General features: G+C 45.3%; 1 protein-coding gene across 1 annotated transcript; it reads left to right on the top strand.

The window, feature by feature from the left end:
- The first annotated feature begins 7834 nt into the window (after positions 1-7834).
- Positions 7835-19270, top strand: LOC148119210 (H-2 class II histocompatibility antigen, E-S beta chain-like). The gene is made up of 5 exons (XM_087898454.1): positions 7835-8004; positions 12783-13052; positions 16809-17090; positions 18171-18281; positions 18657-19270. Exons 1-5 carry the CDS (start codon positions 7878-7880, stop codon positions 18779-18781), a joined length of 915 nt encoding a protein of 304 aa, XP_087754580.1. The 5' UTR covers positions 7835-7877; the 3' UTR covers positions 18782-19270.
- Positions 19271-20144: the final 874 nt, after the last annotated feature.

The raw sequence follows: 20144 nt of genomic DNA on the forward strand, positions 1-20144 counted from the left end.
CCATTTTCAGACTGAGTGGGAGGTAAGAGCCAGTGGCTGACAGCTTTGGTGCAGTTTTTTATCTCAGGTTGCACCTCAATTTTTGTCTCTGTGTTTTTATTAATTGTGCTTCAAACAGGATGCAAGAAAGGTGACTGCTGAACTTTGCCAAGAGAAGTTAAAATAGTCCTTCCAAATTCTCTGCTTCACAGAAAACTCTATCAGACATTCTAGGCCTGTAGGCCAGAGGTGGATACCCCAACATTACCAGAGGAATTTTAGATGACTGTCCAAGCAACCTGATGTCCCTGTTATTAGGTAAAATTTCACCCTCTGGGATTTTTGGTGGAGTTGAAGACTAAACGTTGTAATTTTAGCTTTCCTTAGATATAATTAAAAATAAATTAGATACAAAATTTTAGACTCACCAAGGTGAGAAAGATAATTATTTTTCTCTAATATGTCTCACTGAATAGAATAGTCTAAATTATTAAAACATTTAAAATACCATATTCTGAAGGTCTTTGAAGTATCTGAAGATTACTTATGTACCTGAAATATATATTTGTGTACCCAGATAACCTAACTAGCAAATGGATGGAATATTGTCACTGTAATTTTTATTTAATAGCTGTCTTCATTATATATAGTTTTGCTCTATTAAGTTTAAAACCCTCCTTTTGAAATAGACAAAAATGGGGCAATGCTGTGGAGCAATCCTTTCCTACTTTATAAATATGAAAATGCTGACAGACCTGTAGCTGTGCAGGAAGTCAGGTGAGAAATCCAAACTGAGAGAGATGGGAGAAGGAGGGCAGAGTCAAGAGACTCCAGCCAGCTACCCAAGAAGGAGGACATGCTAGAGAACAGGTAAAGGCATGAATCACATGGAAATACATACATTAATAGAAATGTGTTAATTTAAATGTAAGAACTAGCTAGAAACAAGTATGAGATATTGCCTGAGTATTTATAATTACCATAAGCCTCTGTGTGGTAATTTGGGAAGTGGCTGCCAGGTATTTGGGAACAGGCAGACAGGACAGGATATGTCTGATTTCATGTGGGAAAAGCCCAACCTGGCTTCTGCTTGTTCAGGACTCCTGACAAGAGCTCTCCTCCACCAGCCCATGAGAACCACAAAAGTCCAATACCCCATCCTCATCGATGTGGCTGCTGAGGTATGACTTCCTTGTCTGAATAGACTGTTGACCTTAGAACAGGGAGTCACTTGGATCATTCTCCCTTCTTGTCATCTTTCTGTGACTCATGTGCAGAATATAATGGTTGCTTCCCTGGGAGACCACAGAAAATGTGATGCTTGTCTATTGAGAACATTGTATAGGGCTTTGAAAAATAATTAATTAATTTCTCTGTTTTCACCCAGAAGAAAATTTAACTTATTTTATGTACTATGATAAAAGATATTTTATTGTATTTAATTACCTGATGATTTAATATTAAGTGTTCATGTGTGTGCATACATGTGTATGTGCACATGTGTGTCTGCATAACACAGTGATTAATTGAAACAAAACTTCCTTGACTGTCTGTTTTCATATCCAAACATGGCAACTCAGTCATTTCTAGATCCCAATTAATTTCTGATGAATTTATCAAAGATTATTCTACTATGTCAGAGGCTGTTTTCTGGGCTTACTGACATATGCCATGAAGGATGACATTGTGATGACAGGGGTTTACTACACTGAAATATATATATTATATATATATATATATATATATATATGTTAATTTTATTTAACATCATATATATTTAAGTTAATTTTATTTAGGAAAAGTGGCATTAATGTGAACAACTGCTATTAGTTCCATGTTGTGAGAAAAATACTCATCACCTGGGATGGACAATAAATGAAGGAAATATCAAAATAATTTATTATTTTTTTAATAACATGGAACAACATTGCAGAGATTCAATTTACAGGATGGATTGGAAAGATGAGGCCAACAGAATTATTAATTTCTATTGGTGTACAGGTGAAGACAGGTAAACATGTTGTGCATGTGGAGGCTAAAAATCAGCCTCTGATGTCATTTCTCAGTTATGAAGAACCTCATTCTCTTAAAACAGGGTCTATCACAGAGACTTTTTGACTTTTAGAGCTTTTTGAGTAGCAGGCCACTGAGCCCTGAGGATCAACCTGTCTCAGTCATTCAAGTGCTGGGACTGGAAGAGGACAATCTGCCTGTTTATAATGTGGATGCTGGGTACCCCTACCTATGTCCTCATGTCCATATAACATGTGCCTCCAACTTTGCCATTTCCCAACCCCAGGTTGATCAGTTTCTACAGTGTCCATACAACGTGGAATTACAGGACAGTAATTCAGTATGACCATTAGTCAGTGGCTACTGCAGTGGCTCGGCAGGAGAAGTGTCTGTGACAAGCCTGATGAGCTGAGTTCAAGCCCCAGGTCCCTCGTGGAGAGGACTCATGCTGAAAGTTGAGTTTGACACTGTATGATGCTGCGACCGGCATGCTGTGACATGTGAGACACACTCACATACAGACATGCTAGATAAACACATGTAATAAAAGGTAAAGCATTAATAATTTTCTCACCTGAGCCTCTTAGCACAAGTCTGTGATCTCAACTAGCACAGAGGTAAGGGCAGGAAGGTCACAAGTTCAAGGCTAACCTACCAACTAATGAATCCTGACTCAAAATGAAGAGAGGTTTGGGGCTGGAGCTCCTTGGCAGGCACTTGCCTGCCATGCAACAGGTCATACGTCCAACCCCTAGTACATAATCTGCCCAGTGTAAGCTCTGAGCTCTAAGGAGGTTGGCACTTTGACATGACACAGATGACAGGAGATCTTGATGGCAAAGGAAACCTGATTCTTCCTTGTATGCTCCCTGAGTACCCACAGCTGGTGTGGGGAGTTCTTCTGTCTATGTGATGCTTTTATTGATTAATAAAGAAGCTGCCTTCAATCAGTGACTTAATAGAATATAGCCAGGCTGGAAGATATATTAGGTGAAGTCAGTAAGAAGCCATGTAGCTGCCTACAGGAGGCAGACATACCAGAAGCTTGCTGGTAAGCCGCAGCCACATGGAGATACACAGAGTAATAGAAATGGATTAATTTAAGATGTAAGAGCTAGTTAGAATTACACTTAATTGATTGGCCAAGCAGTGATTTAATTAATACAGTTTTGTGTAATTATTTCATGTCAGAGCATCTGGGAATGAATGAACAGCCTCTGTAACAAATTGGAACCAATGTGGTCAGCTAAATCCACTTAAAAACTTGAGAGATCTTGGAAAGGAATTCTAGACACAAGAAAACAAAGTTTAGCCACATTCTTTTTTCAGATGGGCTGTGTTTACTGGCAGCGTGCCATAATTCCTGAAAAAAGGTCTTCCTGATTTAGTGGTAGCAAAACAAACAAATAAACAAACAAAAACCACATTATTTCAAAATGGTAGCTTGTTATTCCATGCTGCCATGACTAACTCTGACTCTTTAGGGAGGCAAAGCTCTTGAATGGGGTTTGTGGGCAGCAAGCTGCAAGTTATTTGATGCAGCATGGGCCAACTAGTTACCAGAGCTGAGGTGGCAAAGACAGCTTCCACCTGATAGCCTCAGAGGAAGTGAACAGATCTCCACCATTTGGACTGAGAACAGTTAAAAGGCAAAAGCGAAGCTTGGTTAGCATACCAAAAAAGACACTTCTGGTAAGAAAATAATTGCACATACACAATAACTACAGAATTAGAAAAAGACCTCTAAATGGTTTACAGTGTTGGGTAAATGTACATAGGCTTGGAGAGAGAAGAAGAAGAATATAGAGAGTAAAACAACATTCTGAAAGAGACAGAGTACAGATAGTCATAGATAAAGCTGTAAAGAGACAGAGTACAGAGAGTCATAGATAAAGCTGTAAAGAGACAGAGTACAGAGAGTCATCGATAAAAGGAGTAAAGAGACAGAGTACAGACAGTCATAGATAAAGGAGTAAAGAGACAGAGTACAGACAGTCATAGATAAAGGAGTAAAGAGACAGAGTACAGACAGTCATAGATAAAAGGAGTAAAGAGAGAGTACAGATAGTCATAGATAAAAGGAGTAAAGAGACAGAGTACAGACAGTCATAGATAAAAGGAGTAAAGGGACAGAGTACAGATAGTCATAGATAAAAGGAGTAAAGAGACAGAGTACAGACAGTCATAGATAAAAGGAGTAAAGAGACAGAGTACAGACAGTCATAGATAAAAGGAGGAAAGAGACAGAGTACAGACAGTCATCGATAAAAGGAGGAAAGAGACAGAGTACAGATAGTCATCGATAAAAGGAGTAAAGAGACAGAGTACAGACAGTCATAGATAAAAGGAGGAAAGAGACAGAGTACAGACAGTCATAGATAAAAGGAGTAAAGAGTCAGAGTACAGACAGTCATCGATAAAAGGAGGAAAGAGACAGAGTACAGACAGTCATAGATAAAAGGAGGAAAGAGACAGAGTACAGACAGTCATAGATAAAAGGAGTAAAGAGACAGAGTACAGACAGTCATAGATAAAGGAGTAAAGAGACAGAGTACAGACAGTCATCGATAAAAGGAGTAAAGAGACAGAGTACAGACAGTCATAGATAAAAGGAGGAAAGAGACATAGTACAGACAGTCATAGATAAAAGGAGTAAAGAGACAGAGTACAGACAGTCATCGATAAAAGGAGTAAAGAGACAGAGTACAGACAGTCATCGATAAAAGGAGTAAAGAAAAATAAGCCACATAAAGATGGAAAATACACAGAGTCTGGATTAGATAAATTGTTGCATTTTCTTTAAATTTATTGACTGTGAATGTGCTAAGTACAGAGAGACATTTTATTGTATGGACTGCTATGCTAAACCAACACTTGGGTCTTGTGAGACCCTCAACCCTTATTCTCAAAGGGCCAAGAATAAATTTCCTAGCAGAATATTTTAAAAGTAGAAACCCAGACTAGCTTGTTCCCAGAATATAGTGGCCTTCCTCCCTCCCACCCAAGAAATTATGCCCGGACACCTGGTACAGGCTGATAAAGATGGCCTGACTCAGGAACAGGGTGGCCTTGCTCTAAGAACAAAGAATTCACTGGCACAGCAGGGTGGGACAGAGCAAAAGACATTGTGCCCATGGCAAAGCAGCTTCAAAAGGCCTCTTTGTGTTACACCTTTAAAAGATTAACCCCACAGAGAAGCTCTAACTCCTCTCTACCTCACTGCAGAGGGGTTGGAGATTAGTTCCAAACTAGTTCGTATTACACTAAATAAACCCTGCTTATTACAGTCTGGGCCTTTCTGGTGGTCTCTGGGGGTTGTAATCTGGGCACAACAGGTCTAAGGATTTGTTGGTTTGGAAAAGAAGTTCTTCTTTGTATCCCCAGAGGATGGGAACCTATGGATTCCTGCTAGACTAATGAGGTTTGATGGACCAAGATTCCCAAAAAGGTTGCCATGAGCATGCCCCAAAATTTACTTCACACAACAAAAGCAGGAAGCAGTTTGGAGAGATTTCCAAATTCCCAAATATTATTTATAAATTTTCATTTAAATTTAAAAAAGATATGCTATAGAAGTTTGCATTGGTATGACTCTTGCTCTATTGATACAAACTTTAGGTCAATTTTTATATGTATATTTCTGCTCTTCATTAAGGCATGGTGTTTGGGCAGCTCATTTAAAAATGTAATATATAATTAAGATATATAGGTTAATAAATAGTCATCTATAATAGTCAAGTTTGTAGTCATGTTAGTTAGGTTTTCTATCTATATAGAGATATATTTCAGTTAGAGAGATAATCTTCATGCCTTTCAAATACCTACAAAATATGGCGTTTAACATGTTTAAAAACTTAGCACTTTTCATGACAATGAGACTTATCTGTTCCTGACAGCACCAACGTACTTCAAGAGGATGTTGGGCTCAAAGAAGCTGCTTATGGAGTTTGTAAGCTATTTGGGCAAGAAACTGCTCTTGCCTGAACTGCTTCCCTGGACTTACAGGACCCACAGAAAAAGGACTGCTGGACTTGCCTAAAGAAGGTGAGACAGTCCTTCAGGGTTCCTGCTTCATGAAAGAGTCTGTCAGACATTCTGCAGGACACAGAAGAAAGTGCCTGGCATACTGCCAATATCGACGGAACTGTCTTTGACATTCCTTGTTCCATGGGAAAGTCTGCCAGATACTATGGGCCTATAGGCTGAAGATGGATGTCCCAATGCTACAGAAGAACTTTGAGTGATTATCCAGGCAGCGAGATGTCTCTGTCAATTCTAGAGTTTTGGAAGTTGCTTACAATGTACTTCCTGTTTACTTAGGTAATATTTTAACCTTCTGAGGTCTTTGACGAAGTAGAATAATAGATAGTTATGATTATAGTTTTCCTTAGTTATGATAAAAGATAAAGTAGATATAAATATTGTAACTGTGATTCTTGATTGATAATTATTTCATTATATGTAATTTTACTTTGTTAAAGTTAAAAGCTTCCTTTATATTTAAACAGGACTGTTGTAGGGGGAGCGGGTTGCATCCTGCCGCCCGACAGGCTTACACCTGGCCCGGCAGGCTGCTTGTCGTTCCAGCCACCTGGCTAGCTTATGCCTGAAATAATCACACGGAGGTCTGTATTAGTTAAAACACTGCCTGGCCCATTAGTTCTAGCCTCTTATTGGCTAACTCTCACATTCTGATTGAACCCATTTCTAATAATCTGTATGCCACCACGAGGTAATGGCTTACCAGGAAAGATCCTAACCAGCGTCAGTCTCAGGCAGGAGAATCATAGTGTCTGCCACACTTCCCTTCTTCCCAGTATTCTGTTTTGTCTACTCCGCCCACCTAAGGACTGCCTTATCAAAAGGCCAAGGCAGTCTCTTTATTCAACCAATGAAAGCAACACACAAACAGAAGAACCTCCTACACCACAGGAGAGGGGAAATGGTGTGGGAAATCCTGTATATGTATTGCTTTTTTGGGTTAACAAAGAAGCTTCTTTCAGCCAATGGTTTAGCAGTATATAGCCAGACTGGAAGGTATTTATATGTAGAGACAAAGAGAGACAGAGAGAGAGAGTAAGAGGAGTCAGGGAGAAGCCATGTAGCTGCTGACAGGAGACAGACACACCAGACCCTTGCCGGTAAGCCACAGCCACCTGGCGATACACAGATTAATAGAAATGGCTTAATTTAAGGTATAAAAGCCAGTCAGCAATACACGTAAGTGACTGAGCAAGAAATGATTTAAATGATATAGTTTCTATGTGATTATTTTGACTCAGATTGGTCAGGTACTTTGCCATGGCACAGCTGACGAGAGATCTAGATGGGAAAGGAAACCTAAACTCTTCCTGTTATTCCATTATCCTCACAGCTGTGAGAATTCCCGCTCCCTCCCTGAGCATCCACAGCAATTCTGGATCTGACCTCAGTGTGTTGTGCTAAAGGATATAAAACACCAGAGAATTTGAGTCAATGACATCAAGAAGAGGTGTGCCGACTCTAGCTGACACCTGCAGAGATGAACACATCTTACAGGACTGTGCACCAGGTCAGCAATTATTTACTTAATTACTTTTAAAAAACAAAAAAACCCCAACACATTCTTTTCTCCTTTTACATACCAATCCCAGTTCCCAATCCCTTCTCTCTTCATGCTCTTTCCATCTTTTAATGGGGGGGGAATTGCAAGTTTCAAAAGGGGACCCTCTTACTGAATCTCCAGCCAGCAACTGATGATGCTAGTCTGCCCTGCTGATGATTGGCTAATTACACTGACTTTACCCAATCAGCATCAAAGCAGTGATTCCCCTGGTTCTTAACTATCCTAGCATAGGGTAAAGAGAGGACATGGTTTCTTCTGTGAATGCTTGTCTGCTCCTCCTATGCTGGTCTCTCCTCTCTCCTTCAGCATGATGGAACTGTGGCTCCCCAGAGGCCCCTGGGTGACAGCTATGATCCTGACACTGATGGTGCTGAGCTCTTCCATGGCTTTGGTCAGGGACCCCCGATGTAAGTGCACACCTCAGGTGCTGAGCTGCTGGGGGGTGGGGGGGAGGAACCGACTTCTCACTGTCCAGGTCAAGACCCTTGAATCTATTGATATTTTCTGTGACCGTCCACAGTCCTCTCATGAAATCCAAACTGTTTCCCCAAAGAGGAGTGTGGATGCCTGTGCTCTCAGATCTGTGTGAGAGGCCCCACGTATCAGCCATTGCTTTCCAGTTTCTTCCTGGAGCATCTCCAGCCTTGTGTTATAGTCCTAAGGGTCTGGAGAGGATTGGTAATCATGATTTAAATCAACCCTGCACAGGCCTTGTCCTCATTGTGTTGAGCTATAGCAGACAAAGAGGTTTCTCTTTAAAAATAGAACTTCATGTGTGTGTTTGTATTCTACTTTGTATGTATGTTTCTGTTTTTTTCTTAAGTTAAAAAACAGTCAAATATTGAAGTAATCAAAGGTTTCTCTGAAACTGTCACAGAGTCAGGGGAACAGGGCGGGCATCCAGGGGATAATCTGTGTGCATCCTCTGCAGCCATGAGGCCACCTGGGAGACTGAGCCCAGAGCTCTGTCTTTCTCTCTCCCTGACTCCAGTGTCTGTGCAGCCTTTTCCACATGGGGATCCTGCTGGCTAGTGGGTCAGTTCCCTTTCTCCTTGGGAGCACAGGGCAGCTAAGGCAGCCTTAGAGATGCTGGGCTGTGTGAGCTGTTTCAAAGTCTGTGAGGCCTCTTCTGAGACCCTGGGGCAGGTTAGAGCCCATTTGATGTTTGTGATTTGAATCTATCTCTGTTTCATTTTTTCCTACATTCTCTACTCTGAGCCGATGGAAAGAACCTGACTCCTCTTTGCATCTTGTGATCCACTTCTAGTTTCACGACTGAAATCTACACCACACACAAGAAAATCTGGGGAAAGTCTGGGTTTTGCATGTGGGATAGAAAAGATGGGGTTATTCCCCAAACTCTGGGATTGTGGCTGAGCCATCTGAGCCCTCTGTGGTTTAACTGATGAAAATGTGGCAATGAGGATGGTGTCTATAGAGCTGTTAAGGTCTTGGCAGGGACGGCCCTGTAGAACACTAGGGCTGCTGCTCACTGTGTGCTTCCTCTCTCTAAGTGCTATCATCTCACACATCAAAGAACATAGAAGTTTCCAGGCTGTCTCTCCCCTCATTGTCACACTCCACAGTCAAGGTTCCTGCATTTGCATAATCATCCTGCACACAAACTATTTTTCAAATATTTATTTATTTATTTATTTAAATATTTATTTATTTATTTAATGTATAAGTGCTCTATCTGCAGGTACACCTTTCTGCCAGCAGAGGGCATCAGATCCCACCAGAGATGGTTGTGAGCCACAAGTTGATGCTGGGATTGATCTCAGGACCTCTGGAAGAGCAACCAGTGCTGAACCATCTCTCCATCTCCCTCACAAAAATCTATTCTTATGACTTCTGAATCTGTTGTTTTTCCTCCATTTTTCTTTTTATATAGATCAAACCCATTCCCCTCACTATCATCAGTGACATCTCAAAATACAGAGACGAGTAACTCCGTCTCTGAAACTCTCTCTCACTGCCCTGAGCAGTGATGACCACCACAGGTGTTGTCCCTCACAATGCACTGAACTTCATCTTTCTGTTAACAGACTTCCATCTGTCTGAGCTAGGTTAAGAATGAAAAGAAATACTATAAATCTGATGCGTTTCGCCCCATCTCTATTGAAACTACAGAAGATCACATGACTGACTGACACCCTACCTGCCCCTGGAGTCACATTTGGCATCTTATTTTTAAAAGATTTGGTTTGTGCATTCTCTGGATCTGTAATTTAGATAAGAAACTGTGGATCAATGTTGGGATCATGGTTTTCATTTCCAGAAACTTCTTCAGTAGTTTCCTTAATTTCCCATCAACCCCAAGGCTTCGAGGGGCTCCTCTTGGTCCCACTAACATCTCCCCCTGCCACCCTCACCCCCTGTACACTGTTGCTCATGAACTCAGTGTTGGCAGGAGTTGTTACCTCAGCTGAGATGCGCCCCCTCTCCCTCCCTTGACACCGACAGTCTCACCCTCTTCTTCTGGCTCCATCTGTGACACATCTTCTCTGTCACTCCCCAGAGGTCTTCTCTGTCCCCTCCTGTCACTCAAGTCTTCCTGTTACTGGAACTCCACCCCCTTTCCTATTTGTTCCTCACTCTCACAATTTAAGCTCCAAAGTGGAGGACAGCGTCCGTTTTCCCTCTGTGGATCCCCTGGTTCAGCACAGGTCAGCACAGGTCAGCACAGGTCAGCACCGAGGGAGATTTCCTGCTCTTTCTGCTGTGCTTATGGGAGAATCAAGAGCATGAGGAATGGAAGGAGTGGTGTCTTCTGAGCTGCTGAGCACTGGCTTCCAGCTCCAGGTAGGACAGCTGTGGGATCAGAGAGGGGCATACCCGGCTGACCAAAATACATCTGTTAGATGTTGATCTCTGGGGAGGTGACCTGAATCTGGACACCGACACCAGTCCCACCTGGATGGCCAGTAACAGGATTGTTCTGTTCTCGAGTTTATACCTAAATGGATCATTGTCCCTGGAGCTGTGGGACCAGCAGCAGCACCAGCCCTAACTGAGCAGGGACTCTTGCCTTGACCAAGAGTCTGTGACAGGGAAAGCCCAGAGGCTGTGGCCCTAGGCAGGAACCACAGGCAACTGAGGAATGCTGAGGGTGGGAGAAATATTCTTCCTTAGGGAGGAGCACACCAAGTTGTTATCCAATCCCAAGTGGTCATCCCTAAAAACATACATACAATAACATTATACAGACTGAGAAGGTTGTGCTTCTGTATTTAGGAATGTTTAAGTATATATGTATGTGTGTGTGTGTGTGTGTGTGTGTATGTATGTATGTATGTATATAATAGCAAAAGAGGCCATGAATTTAAAAGAGAACAAGGAAGGGCATATAGGAAGGTTGGTGTGGGGGGTAAATGATTTCATTATATCGCATTCACAGAAACCAAAACAGTCTCACTGGCTGTATAAACCACACTGAAGGGCAGGCCCTGTGCCCAGCAGTAGCTGCTCCAACACCGAGTGAACTCAGTGGTATTCTTGGGATTTTCTTCTTCCTTCCTTTCTTTCACCTTATAGAGCATTTTATGCTTTCAGATTTTGTGGGTTTTTTTTTCTGTTATTCATGTGTGTGTGAATGTGTGCATCTGTGCTTCTTATGACTTTTCTTTGGGTCTTGTGTGTGTGTATTGTTCCATCCTAATTTATTTTTTCTTGTGTCTTAGTTGCCTGTTTGTTTTCTAGTGGAGGAGGGAAAGAAAGAGTGTGGAATCGGGTGGGTGGAGAGGTGGGGAAGGTCCGTGGGAGCTGAGGGAGGGGAAACTGCGATCAGAATATACTGTATGAAAAATATGTTTTTAAAAACAATAATAGTGTAGGGTTCGAGGAAACAGTGAAGGAAGACCCAAGACTCAAAGAGCATGTAAGAACAAAGAGCGTTGACCACAGCACATACATGTGTGTTTGTTCACTTGTACAACCCGCCGACGAACCCTGGAAGGAAATTGTAGGCTCCTTCTAAGCACAGCAAAGGGAGCTTCAGGAGCCACTGGGTCACCTCAGACTTGACTGGCTAAGCAAGCTGCAGTTACATCAGGATGTTTCTAACTGGCCGAGGTTATTGTCATTTTTGGACACATTTGCACAAACTTGGGACATGACCCAGAAGGGGCTGCTGGGTTTGTCTTTGAGACACTGTGAGACTGACTTAGACGCTCTGTTTCTCTCTCTGGACCCTGAATGTAAGAGTCTTGAAGATAAAACAAGGAAAAGACGCCTGTGTGTCCTTCTCAGAGAGAGGAAGCTGTAAAAAGTGGGAAGTTTATCCCCTTCAGTAATACAGTGGAAGATAAAATGGCCAATCAACCTCTACAGTCACTTGGGATCTGGGGGTCATGGATGAGGATTAAAGAGACGTGTGGGCACCTCCTCTCCTGTTAAGGCTGGATGTGGTAAACTCAGATATGCCATGTTTGGTTGATATCCATGGGAGGCCTCACCCTTTTCTGAAGAGAAATGGAGGAAGAGTGGATGTGGGGATGGAGGTGGGTGGAGGGACTGGTGGGAGAGGAGGAGGGGGAGGAAAGGAGGGAGGAAGAGACAGAGTGGTGCCAGGAAGTGGTGGCACAAACCTGAGGCAGAGGCAGGCGGATCTCTGAGTTCGAGGCCAGCCTGGTCTACAGAGCAAGTTCTGGGACAACCAGGGGGACACAGAGAAACCATGTCTCAAAAACAGAAACAAAGCCCCCAAACAAAAGAAATAAAAACAAAGAAAGAAAGGAAGGAAGGAAGAAGAGAGAGAGAAAGAGAGAGAGAGAGGAAAGAAAGAAAGAAAGAAAGAAAGAAAGAAAGAAAGAAAGAAAGAAAGAAGTGAGGGACAGAGGCAGGGAGTAAAAGAATAAAAGAAAGAAGAAAGAAAGAGAGAGAAAGAAAGAAAGGAAGGAAGGAAGGAAGGAAGGAAGGAAGGAAGGAAGGAAGCTGGAGGCTATGAGCGGAGGGCTGTCCCTGACTCTTCTAGGAATGGAGGAGATTTCCCTGGAGTTCCTCCATCTCTCCTTGTTTGCACCCTTGTCAACTGTCCTACCTGGGCAGGGCTGTGCGTCCTTCTGCCCCATGGGTTGTGGTGACTTCAGAGGTGTGCTGGGGTGAGATTGGGTCTGGTCATTTGGTGCAGCTGAGAGGTACTCAGTCATCTTGTCCCCAGAGAAGATCATTCCTGTCTCCATAGCTCGGTTCTTGGAATATAGTACAAGTGAGTGTCATTTCCTCAATGGGACACAGCATGTGCTGCTTGTGGAGAGATACATCTACAACCGGGAAGAGTACCTGCGCTTCGACAGCGATGTGGGCGAGTTCCGTGCGGTGAATGAGCTGGGGCGGCTGGATGCTGAATACTGGAACAGCAGGAAGGAGATCCTGGACAACAGGCGGGCCGCGGTGGACACGTACTGCAGACACAACTACCCGATTGGAGAGAGTATCCTTGTGCAGAGGAGAGGTGAGATGGGAGGGGGAGAGGTTGGAAACAGGGTAAGGGGGACTGTGAGGAAGCAGTAGGAGGATGTGTGTGTGTGTGCATGCCTGCGTGCGTGCGTGCGTGCGTGTGTGTGTGTGTGTGTACAGGAGCCCGAGAGGCTGCTGGATTCCCTGCAGCTGCAGCCACAGGTGGTTTTAAGCAGCCTGACTGGGGCCTGGGCACAGAACTCCTGTCCTCACCAGGAGTTGCAGCCCTGTTAACTCTGATCACCTCTCTGGCCCTGAGAGAATGTCCAGACTGCCCAGGACAGCGGAGGGGGTGGACACTGTATGAAAGATGCATCAATCTCAGCTTCAGCAGGAGGGTTAGTAGGAAGGGGACAGACAGAGAAAGGTAAAGACGCACCCCGGGGTGTGGGCTTCCCAGAGACAGTCACACAGAGGGAGACCTGCCCCTGGGCTACAGTCTCCACAGGAAGAGCAGGCAGGGGTTGTCATGGCATCAGTTATATACAGTGTTTGACTCTAAGCAGACACCTCAAAATTTTTCTCAGAAAGCTTTTCTTTTCTGTCTTCTTTGATGAAAGAGACACATGAGGTGGCTCTCCAGGTGGATGGATGTGAACTCAGGAGCCACTACTGTAACACAAGGGGCTTGGCGTGTGTCCCTTCCCTGTAGTCTGTGGTGAGAAACTGTAGGTCACAGCTGGGGACAGAAACAACACAGCAGTTGCTGATTGTTGCTTAGCTGAAGGCTTCAGTCACCCCAGAGTGAGGGCCTCTCTCTCCTCTCAGGTCCCCAGTGTTTCCTGGACTTTCCCTCCTGCCTCGGGTGAAGCAAGGTGTGCTGTGCTCACAAATGCAGCTCACTGAGAATGAAGTGTCAGACTGAGCTGTGTGGGGAGTCAGGGGTGGGGAGGTTCGTGACCTGTGAATGGAAGATTCCAGAAAGAACTGCCCCTGCTGCAAGGCTTGGGACTCACTAGACCTTCAGTGATGTGGGGAGGTTGAAATGATGCAGATCCACGGCCTAATGACAATTAACCCTGACCTATCATTGGTCCCATTCTTTGCCCCTCCGTGTCTCTGACTTGGCATCCAGGACTACAGAGTGAAACCTTTCAGGATGTGCGGAACTGTCAGGCACATACTTCCCTCACTCAGAAGCCAGGACTGTCATCAGAGCCCTGAGACCATGGCCAGTTCCCCACTGTGCTGTGACCCCACCCACCCAATGATGCCATGATGCACTTGGAAAGCATTTCTTCATCAAATCCTTTGTTCTGTTACCATGGAAACATCACAGATCAATTACCATATGGTAAAATGGAATGTGGGATCATCTGACTCTGTATTCTTGGGCCATGGCCACACATATTTGCTCTAGAATCAACTGTCCCTTGTCCCCCTGAGGTGACACCTGTATCACTGACTGATTACAAGGCGCCTCTGCATTTTCTGGGCTCCTTAGGTCTAACGTCCCTGCTGTTGTTCGTTTCCTTATTCACGACTTTTATTTTACTGAATGACCCACACTCAGCCTTTAACTCACTGTTTCCTTATTTAATGTGTCAGCATTGCTATCTTGATGAAGAGTAGTGTAGTTACAGGTCCCTGTTCTTCCTCTGCATCAATGGGACGGTGTCTGCCTCACATCCCCGCCTCAGATCTGCTCTCCTGTCTGGTGTGGAGAGGCTGTGGGTCCAGGAACCCAGAGACACCTGACATCCAGACACTCAGGCCCCTTCTGTAAAATGAGCCAGTGTTGGCATGTGACCTGTGGACCTGGTCCTGAACACTTTACCATCTCTGGGTTACATAGAATATCATCCGGTGCCTAACAAAGTTCTGAATTTGGGGTTCTGACCAGCTGTGTTTCTTGACCTGGTCACACCAGAATAAGAAGGGAGAGAAAGGGAAAGTGGAGGAACCAGGAAAGTGGCCGCTGTGCCCCTCCAGTGCTATAAGTTACACAGCAGAGAGAAAAACCAGGGAACGTGCAGGTGTGGGGATGGCAGGCTGTGGGCTCAGGGGCAGCCAGGAGTGTGGTGATTCAGCTTTGGTGTGTGTCCTAGCCAGGGTTGATTGCTGTGGTGAAGCACCACGACCAGAGCAAACCGGGGAGGAAAGGGTTATTTAGCTTATATGATATCTATGTTCATAATCAAAGGGAGTCATGATAGGAACTCAAACAAGGCAGGCACCTGGAGGCAGGAGCCGATGCAGAGGCCATGGAGGAGTGCTGCTTACTGACTTGCTCCCCATGGCTTGCTCAACCTTCTTTCTAGAGAATCCAGGACCACCAGCCCAGGAAGGGCACCATTCCTAATGGCTGGGCCTTCTGGTATAATCAGGAATAGAGAAAATATCCTCCAGGCTTGTCTAAGAATGATCTTATGGAGACATTTTCCAAACCGAGCTTGTATCAAATTGACATAAAACTACCCACAACCATGTGTGGTGTTGAAAATCCCACTTACAGAGCTCAAGGTTGGGAGTTTCCTCACAAAACTTGGGAAGATTGTTGAGAGTTGAACTGAATTTTTTGTTTATAAAGAAGGCTTCTTTAACCTACTTTGAAGGGTGGCAGGGAGATTTGCAGTGACACCATGAGAACAGCTCTTACCCTGTGTTGTCCAGACAGAAACAACAGGAGAAACACAGGGGCTTCTGTAGTTCAGGTAGGATTCTCCCCAGCGCTGCCTTCTGTGCTTGTCCCCTGCTCTGCATGGGTCAGGGTGCAGATTGCAGCTCAGCCCACAATCCCTGCAGCTCACGCTGACAGGCCCCTGTGAGGTGACTGTGAATCCCTGTGTAGAGACATTAAGAGAACACAGGTCTAAGGTATGGCAAAGTTGATTTATTTGGAGTTTTGCAAAAACCCAGAAGACAAAAAATTCCTCAGTTAATCTTCCTGCCTCATACACAGAACTGTCCTCATCTATGGTAGCACAAATTCTCATCGGTATTAATAATAAAAACTCAGAGTCCGATATTAGGGGGTGAAAGCTGAGAGATCAGAGAGCAGAGCCAGTCGCTAGAGTTCTTACCTCTATCAAATTTCGGGCCACAAGGGCGATCGTGTCCTCAGCCTGCATCCTGACACGGACTGCCTACACTGCACTGCCTGGACTGACTGTCTCAGCCTGCACTGGGCTCCTGTCTCCTCTGCCTTATATTCCTCTCTCTGTCCAGTCACTTCACTCCTGTCTCCACCTCCCTAGTGCTGGATTCAAGGCTGTGATTCCAAGTGCTGGGACCACCTATGTGTGAGCTCTGTTTCCCTTTTACACAGATTCAATTTTCAAGCACAGGGTGGCCTTGACCAAACCCAGATCCATCTGCCACTGTCTCCTGAGTGCTGGAATTAAAGGTGTACGACACCACTGCCTGGCCTCTAGTGTCTTAGATCTCTGTACTCTGATTTTTAGGCAAGCGTTATTTGGTAAAACATAAATAAAATATCACTACAATCTATAGACAAAAAGAAGAGACAGAATTTAGGGACACATGTGTGTGATTTAGCTGTGGGGGAAATTACCACAGCAGGAAGAAGAGTCTTTCCCTGGCAGAGAGGACATTCACCTCCAAAGGCGATTCCTCCAGGGAGCTGAACTGAGAGCTAAAGACTGTATAGACACCCTAAGTCCTGGGACAACTGTGTTAGAATCTTAGTCCTGTCTGGACCTCAACCTGGGGGAATGGTTCCTGACAGGCAGCCAACCTGGGAGGACAGCTCTGCCCTCATGACTTACTCTCACCTCCCTTTCTCCTCTAGTTGAGCCCCAGGTGACTGTGTACCCAACAAAGAAGCGGCCCCAGGATCACCACAACCTCCTGGTCTGCTCTGTGAGTGGCTTCTACCCTGGCCAGATTGAAATCAGATGGTTCCGGAATGGCCAGGAGGAGAAGACTGGGGTCGTGACCACGGGCCTGATCCGGAATGGAGACTGGACCTTCCAGACCCTGGTGATGCTGGAGACGGTTCCTCAGAGTGGAGAGGTTTACACCTGCCAGGTGGAGCATTCCAGCCTGACCATCCCTGTCAGAGTGGAGTGGAGTGAGTGGGAAGGAAGCTCCTGACCCTGTGAATTCCCTCCCTTGCGGGAGGGGCATGTCTTACCCCTGCCTATCAGCTCTCTCTGACCCTCTAAATCCCTGCCCACCAGGAAGGGGGAGCATCTCACCTCTGCCTGTCTGCCTTCTCTACCCACAAACTATTTCCACTGGTCTGTGCTGTCCTCCCCTTCATCATGGCTCACAGGGGTAGCAGTGTGATCTTCCACAAGTACCTTTGCCCCCTGGGAAGCAGTTCTGCCCCCACATACTCCTCTGAGACATCCAGTGACATCATCTGTTAATGGAGGTTTCTGTCCTACATGGTCCTGCAATCCTTCAGTTCCAAATAAACACACAGAGGTCTTCATTAATTATAAACTGATTGGCCTATTAGCTCAGGTGTCTTATTAACTCTTTTATTAGCCCATAATTCTTGTCTGTGATAGATATGAGGCTTGGTACCTTTTTTGGTGAGGCAGCCACAGCTTGCTTCCTCTGTGTCTGTGTGACAACTGTAGACTGAAACTTCCCTCTTCCCATAATTCTCATTGCCACGCCTCTACTTTCAGCCTGGTTGCTGCCACTCTGCCTATACTTCATGCCTGGTTACTGGCCCATCAGCATTTTGTTAAAAATAATACAAGCGACAGGATAAAAGACAATTGTCCCACAGCAAACACTGGCCCAGGGACCTGCTTAGCCCTGGCTGCAGCCTCTGCCTCTGGCTGGGTTGTGCTTCTGCTGCTGCTCATGAAGATGATGGACAAGGAGAAGCACAGGGCCGTGGCTGACCTCAAAGATGTCCAGTCTCAGATCTGTCTTTGCTTAGCTCTGTCACCCTCAGGACTGTGCAGTCTCAGAGCTCAGAGACTTCCTGTCAGCTCAGCTCAGGGTGGCCATAATGAGTCTCTTCATGCTGTAAGCTTCTTGCTGTTTAATTGCTTCCAAACATCACCAGGAGTGTTCAGTTCCAGCTCCCCTAGAACAGGCTTCTTCCTCAGTCTCAAGGTTCTGAATCTCATGGTCTCAAGTGGAGATGAGATTTGGGGTGAAAACCTCTAAACCCGGCTTCCTTTCCCAGGGGTTCAGTCCTCATCTGCACAGAACAAGATGTTGAGTGGAGTCGGGGGCTTCGTGCTGGGTCTGCTCTTCCTTGGACTGGGAATGTTCATTTTCTACAGGAACCAGAAAGGTAAGGAGCCTGGTGGTGGCCAAGACTCCACAGCATTTCAGGGACTAGCCATACTTAGTTCTCAGGATGTCACTGGCCCTGTGACCTCAGGTTTCAACGAACTCCGAACCCAATAGCCTATAATTATTGTACTGAACCCTGAGGAGTGATAACATATGGAGATGTGAAAGTTAAAGCGACTCTGACTTGAGAACTGGGAATAGAGGAAGAGTTTAGGAAGAGCCACTGGGCTGGTGAGCCTGAGGCTTCCTGTGCCCTCCCTCTCTGTCCACACGACCTCTGCCCTGGCGCTGTGCACTGCTGCCCTGCCAGAGGGATCACTTGTGGAAGATCTGCCTCCACGCACTTAAATGCCTATTTTGTTCTCTTTCCTAGGACAGTCTGGAGTTCAGCCGACAGGCAACACCCTTCAGTCTTCCCTCAGAGACAGATCTGCCTTCCCTACAGTGTGGGGTCTGAGAAATGATGGACACCAAACAAAATTGCTGGGGAAGGTGTAGGTTCCTGGGTCTATCCAGGCAGTTTGCCCTGAGCCATGTTCCATTCACAAGTCCTGTGCTCTGAGGCAGCATTGACCTGGGGCGTGAGACGTTCTCTCTGCTCACTCTCATGCTGTCAGGAGAGGTCTGAAGTGGTGGCAGAAGCCACTGCAGAGTTAGGTCTGGAAACACCGCTGCCCCCTGTGCTCTGCAGGACTCCTGAGCTGAGGTGAGCTGACAAGACTGAAGGAAGGAGCTCTCTTGCCATGAAATCACTGAGCAACCTGGTTGGCTCGAGTTCCTCCATTGACAGTGCTGCCCCAGGACCTCCTGGCTCTGGACCCTGCAGACTTGTGCTCCCTGATAGCCTGCTTAGACCCTGCCTGGGCCTGGCAGCCCTGGGACAGAAGTTCCCTCCCATGTGTCCTGCCCTTTGTCTAGAGCTTCTGAGCTAAGCTGTTGTAATGATGCTTTCCTACATTTCCTCAAATAAACAAAGAATGACAATTACCTGCTTCAGAGATTTTCAAGAAGAAATAGCACAGAGAAAGGAATGACCCACTGTTAGACACTGTTTGTGCAGGATAAACACAGATTGGGGGTAAGAAATAGGTGTTATCTATTACTTGTTAATTAGAATGTTTTTCTGAATAGGATTGAAATTGAAAAGAGAACATACCATCAATATAGACACGGTCACTGAAGCACACAGGAAGGGAACCTGTGAGAGCTGTGGTAGGGGAGGGAGATGTTGCTGTGTCCCTGTCACAGTGTGGGTGAGGACACGGTCAGGATGATGCTCTGAGGCCCAGGAGCTCTGTCCTTTACTCTAAGTAGAAGCTGGAGGGGAAGAGAAAGACATTGACTGAGAATATTGAAGGTTCTGCTCTGAGGTTCAACCTGATTAGCCAGTCTCTGAACACATGAGAATTTCCTCTGGCCTCTGTGGTATGATTCTGCATGCAAGAGCCCTTGGTGGGTGGGAGCCAGAAGCCTCACGGCAGGCGAGAGACAAACATGCCATGCAGGCAGAGCTTACTGTTGGAGTCCACAGGACTCTACAGTGAATGCCAAGTTGACAGACCAACAGGCAGACCCACAGGCAGTGCATACCTGCACGTCCACATGGAACAACTGTTTTGCAGAGGTATGGGAACACTTGTCTTTTGACAAAGTTTCATTCCCAAAACCCCTCAGCAGTGTGACTTCTCCTCCATGGGCATCAGAATGACTATTCTGTTCCCCCACACCATGAGGCCTTCTTTCTCTGTTCTAACAGTCAAATTACAGAGTCAATGCCACAAATTCACCTGCTAACAGACCACACATAAATTTCTTTTCTTATTGATTTTATTCGGTTAGATATTTTTCTCTGCTCCCCTCC

The sequence above is a fragment of the Myodes glareolus genome, chromosome 18, assembly GCF_982192425.1.
Source record: "Myodes glareolus chromosome 18, mMyoGla1.1, whole genome shotgun sequence".
Lineage (NCBI taxonomy): Eukaryota > Metazoa > Chordata > Mammalia > Rodentia > Cricetidae > Myodes > Myodes glareolus.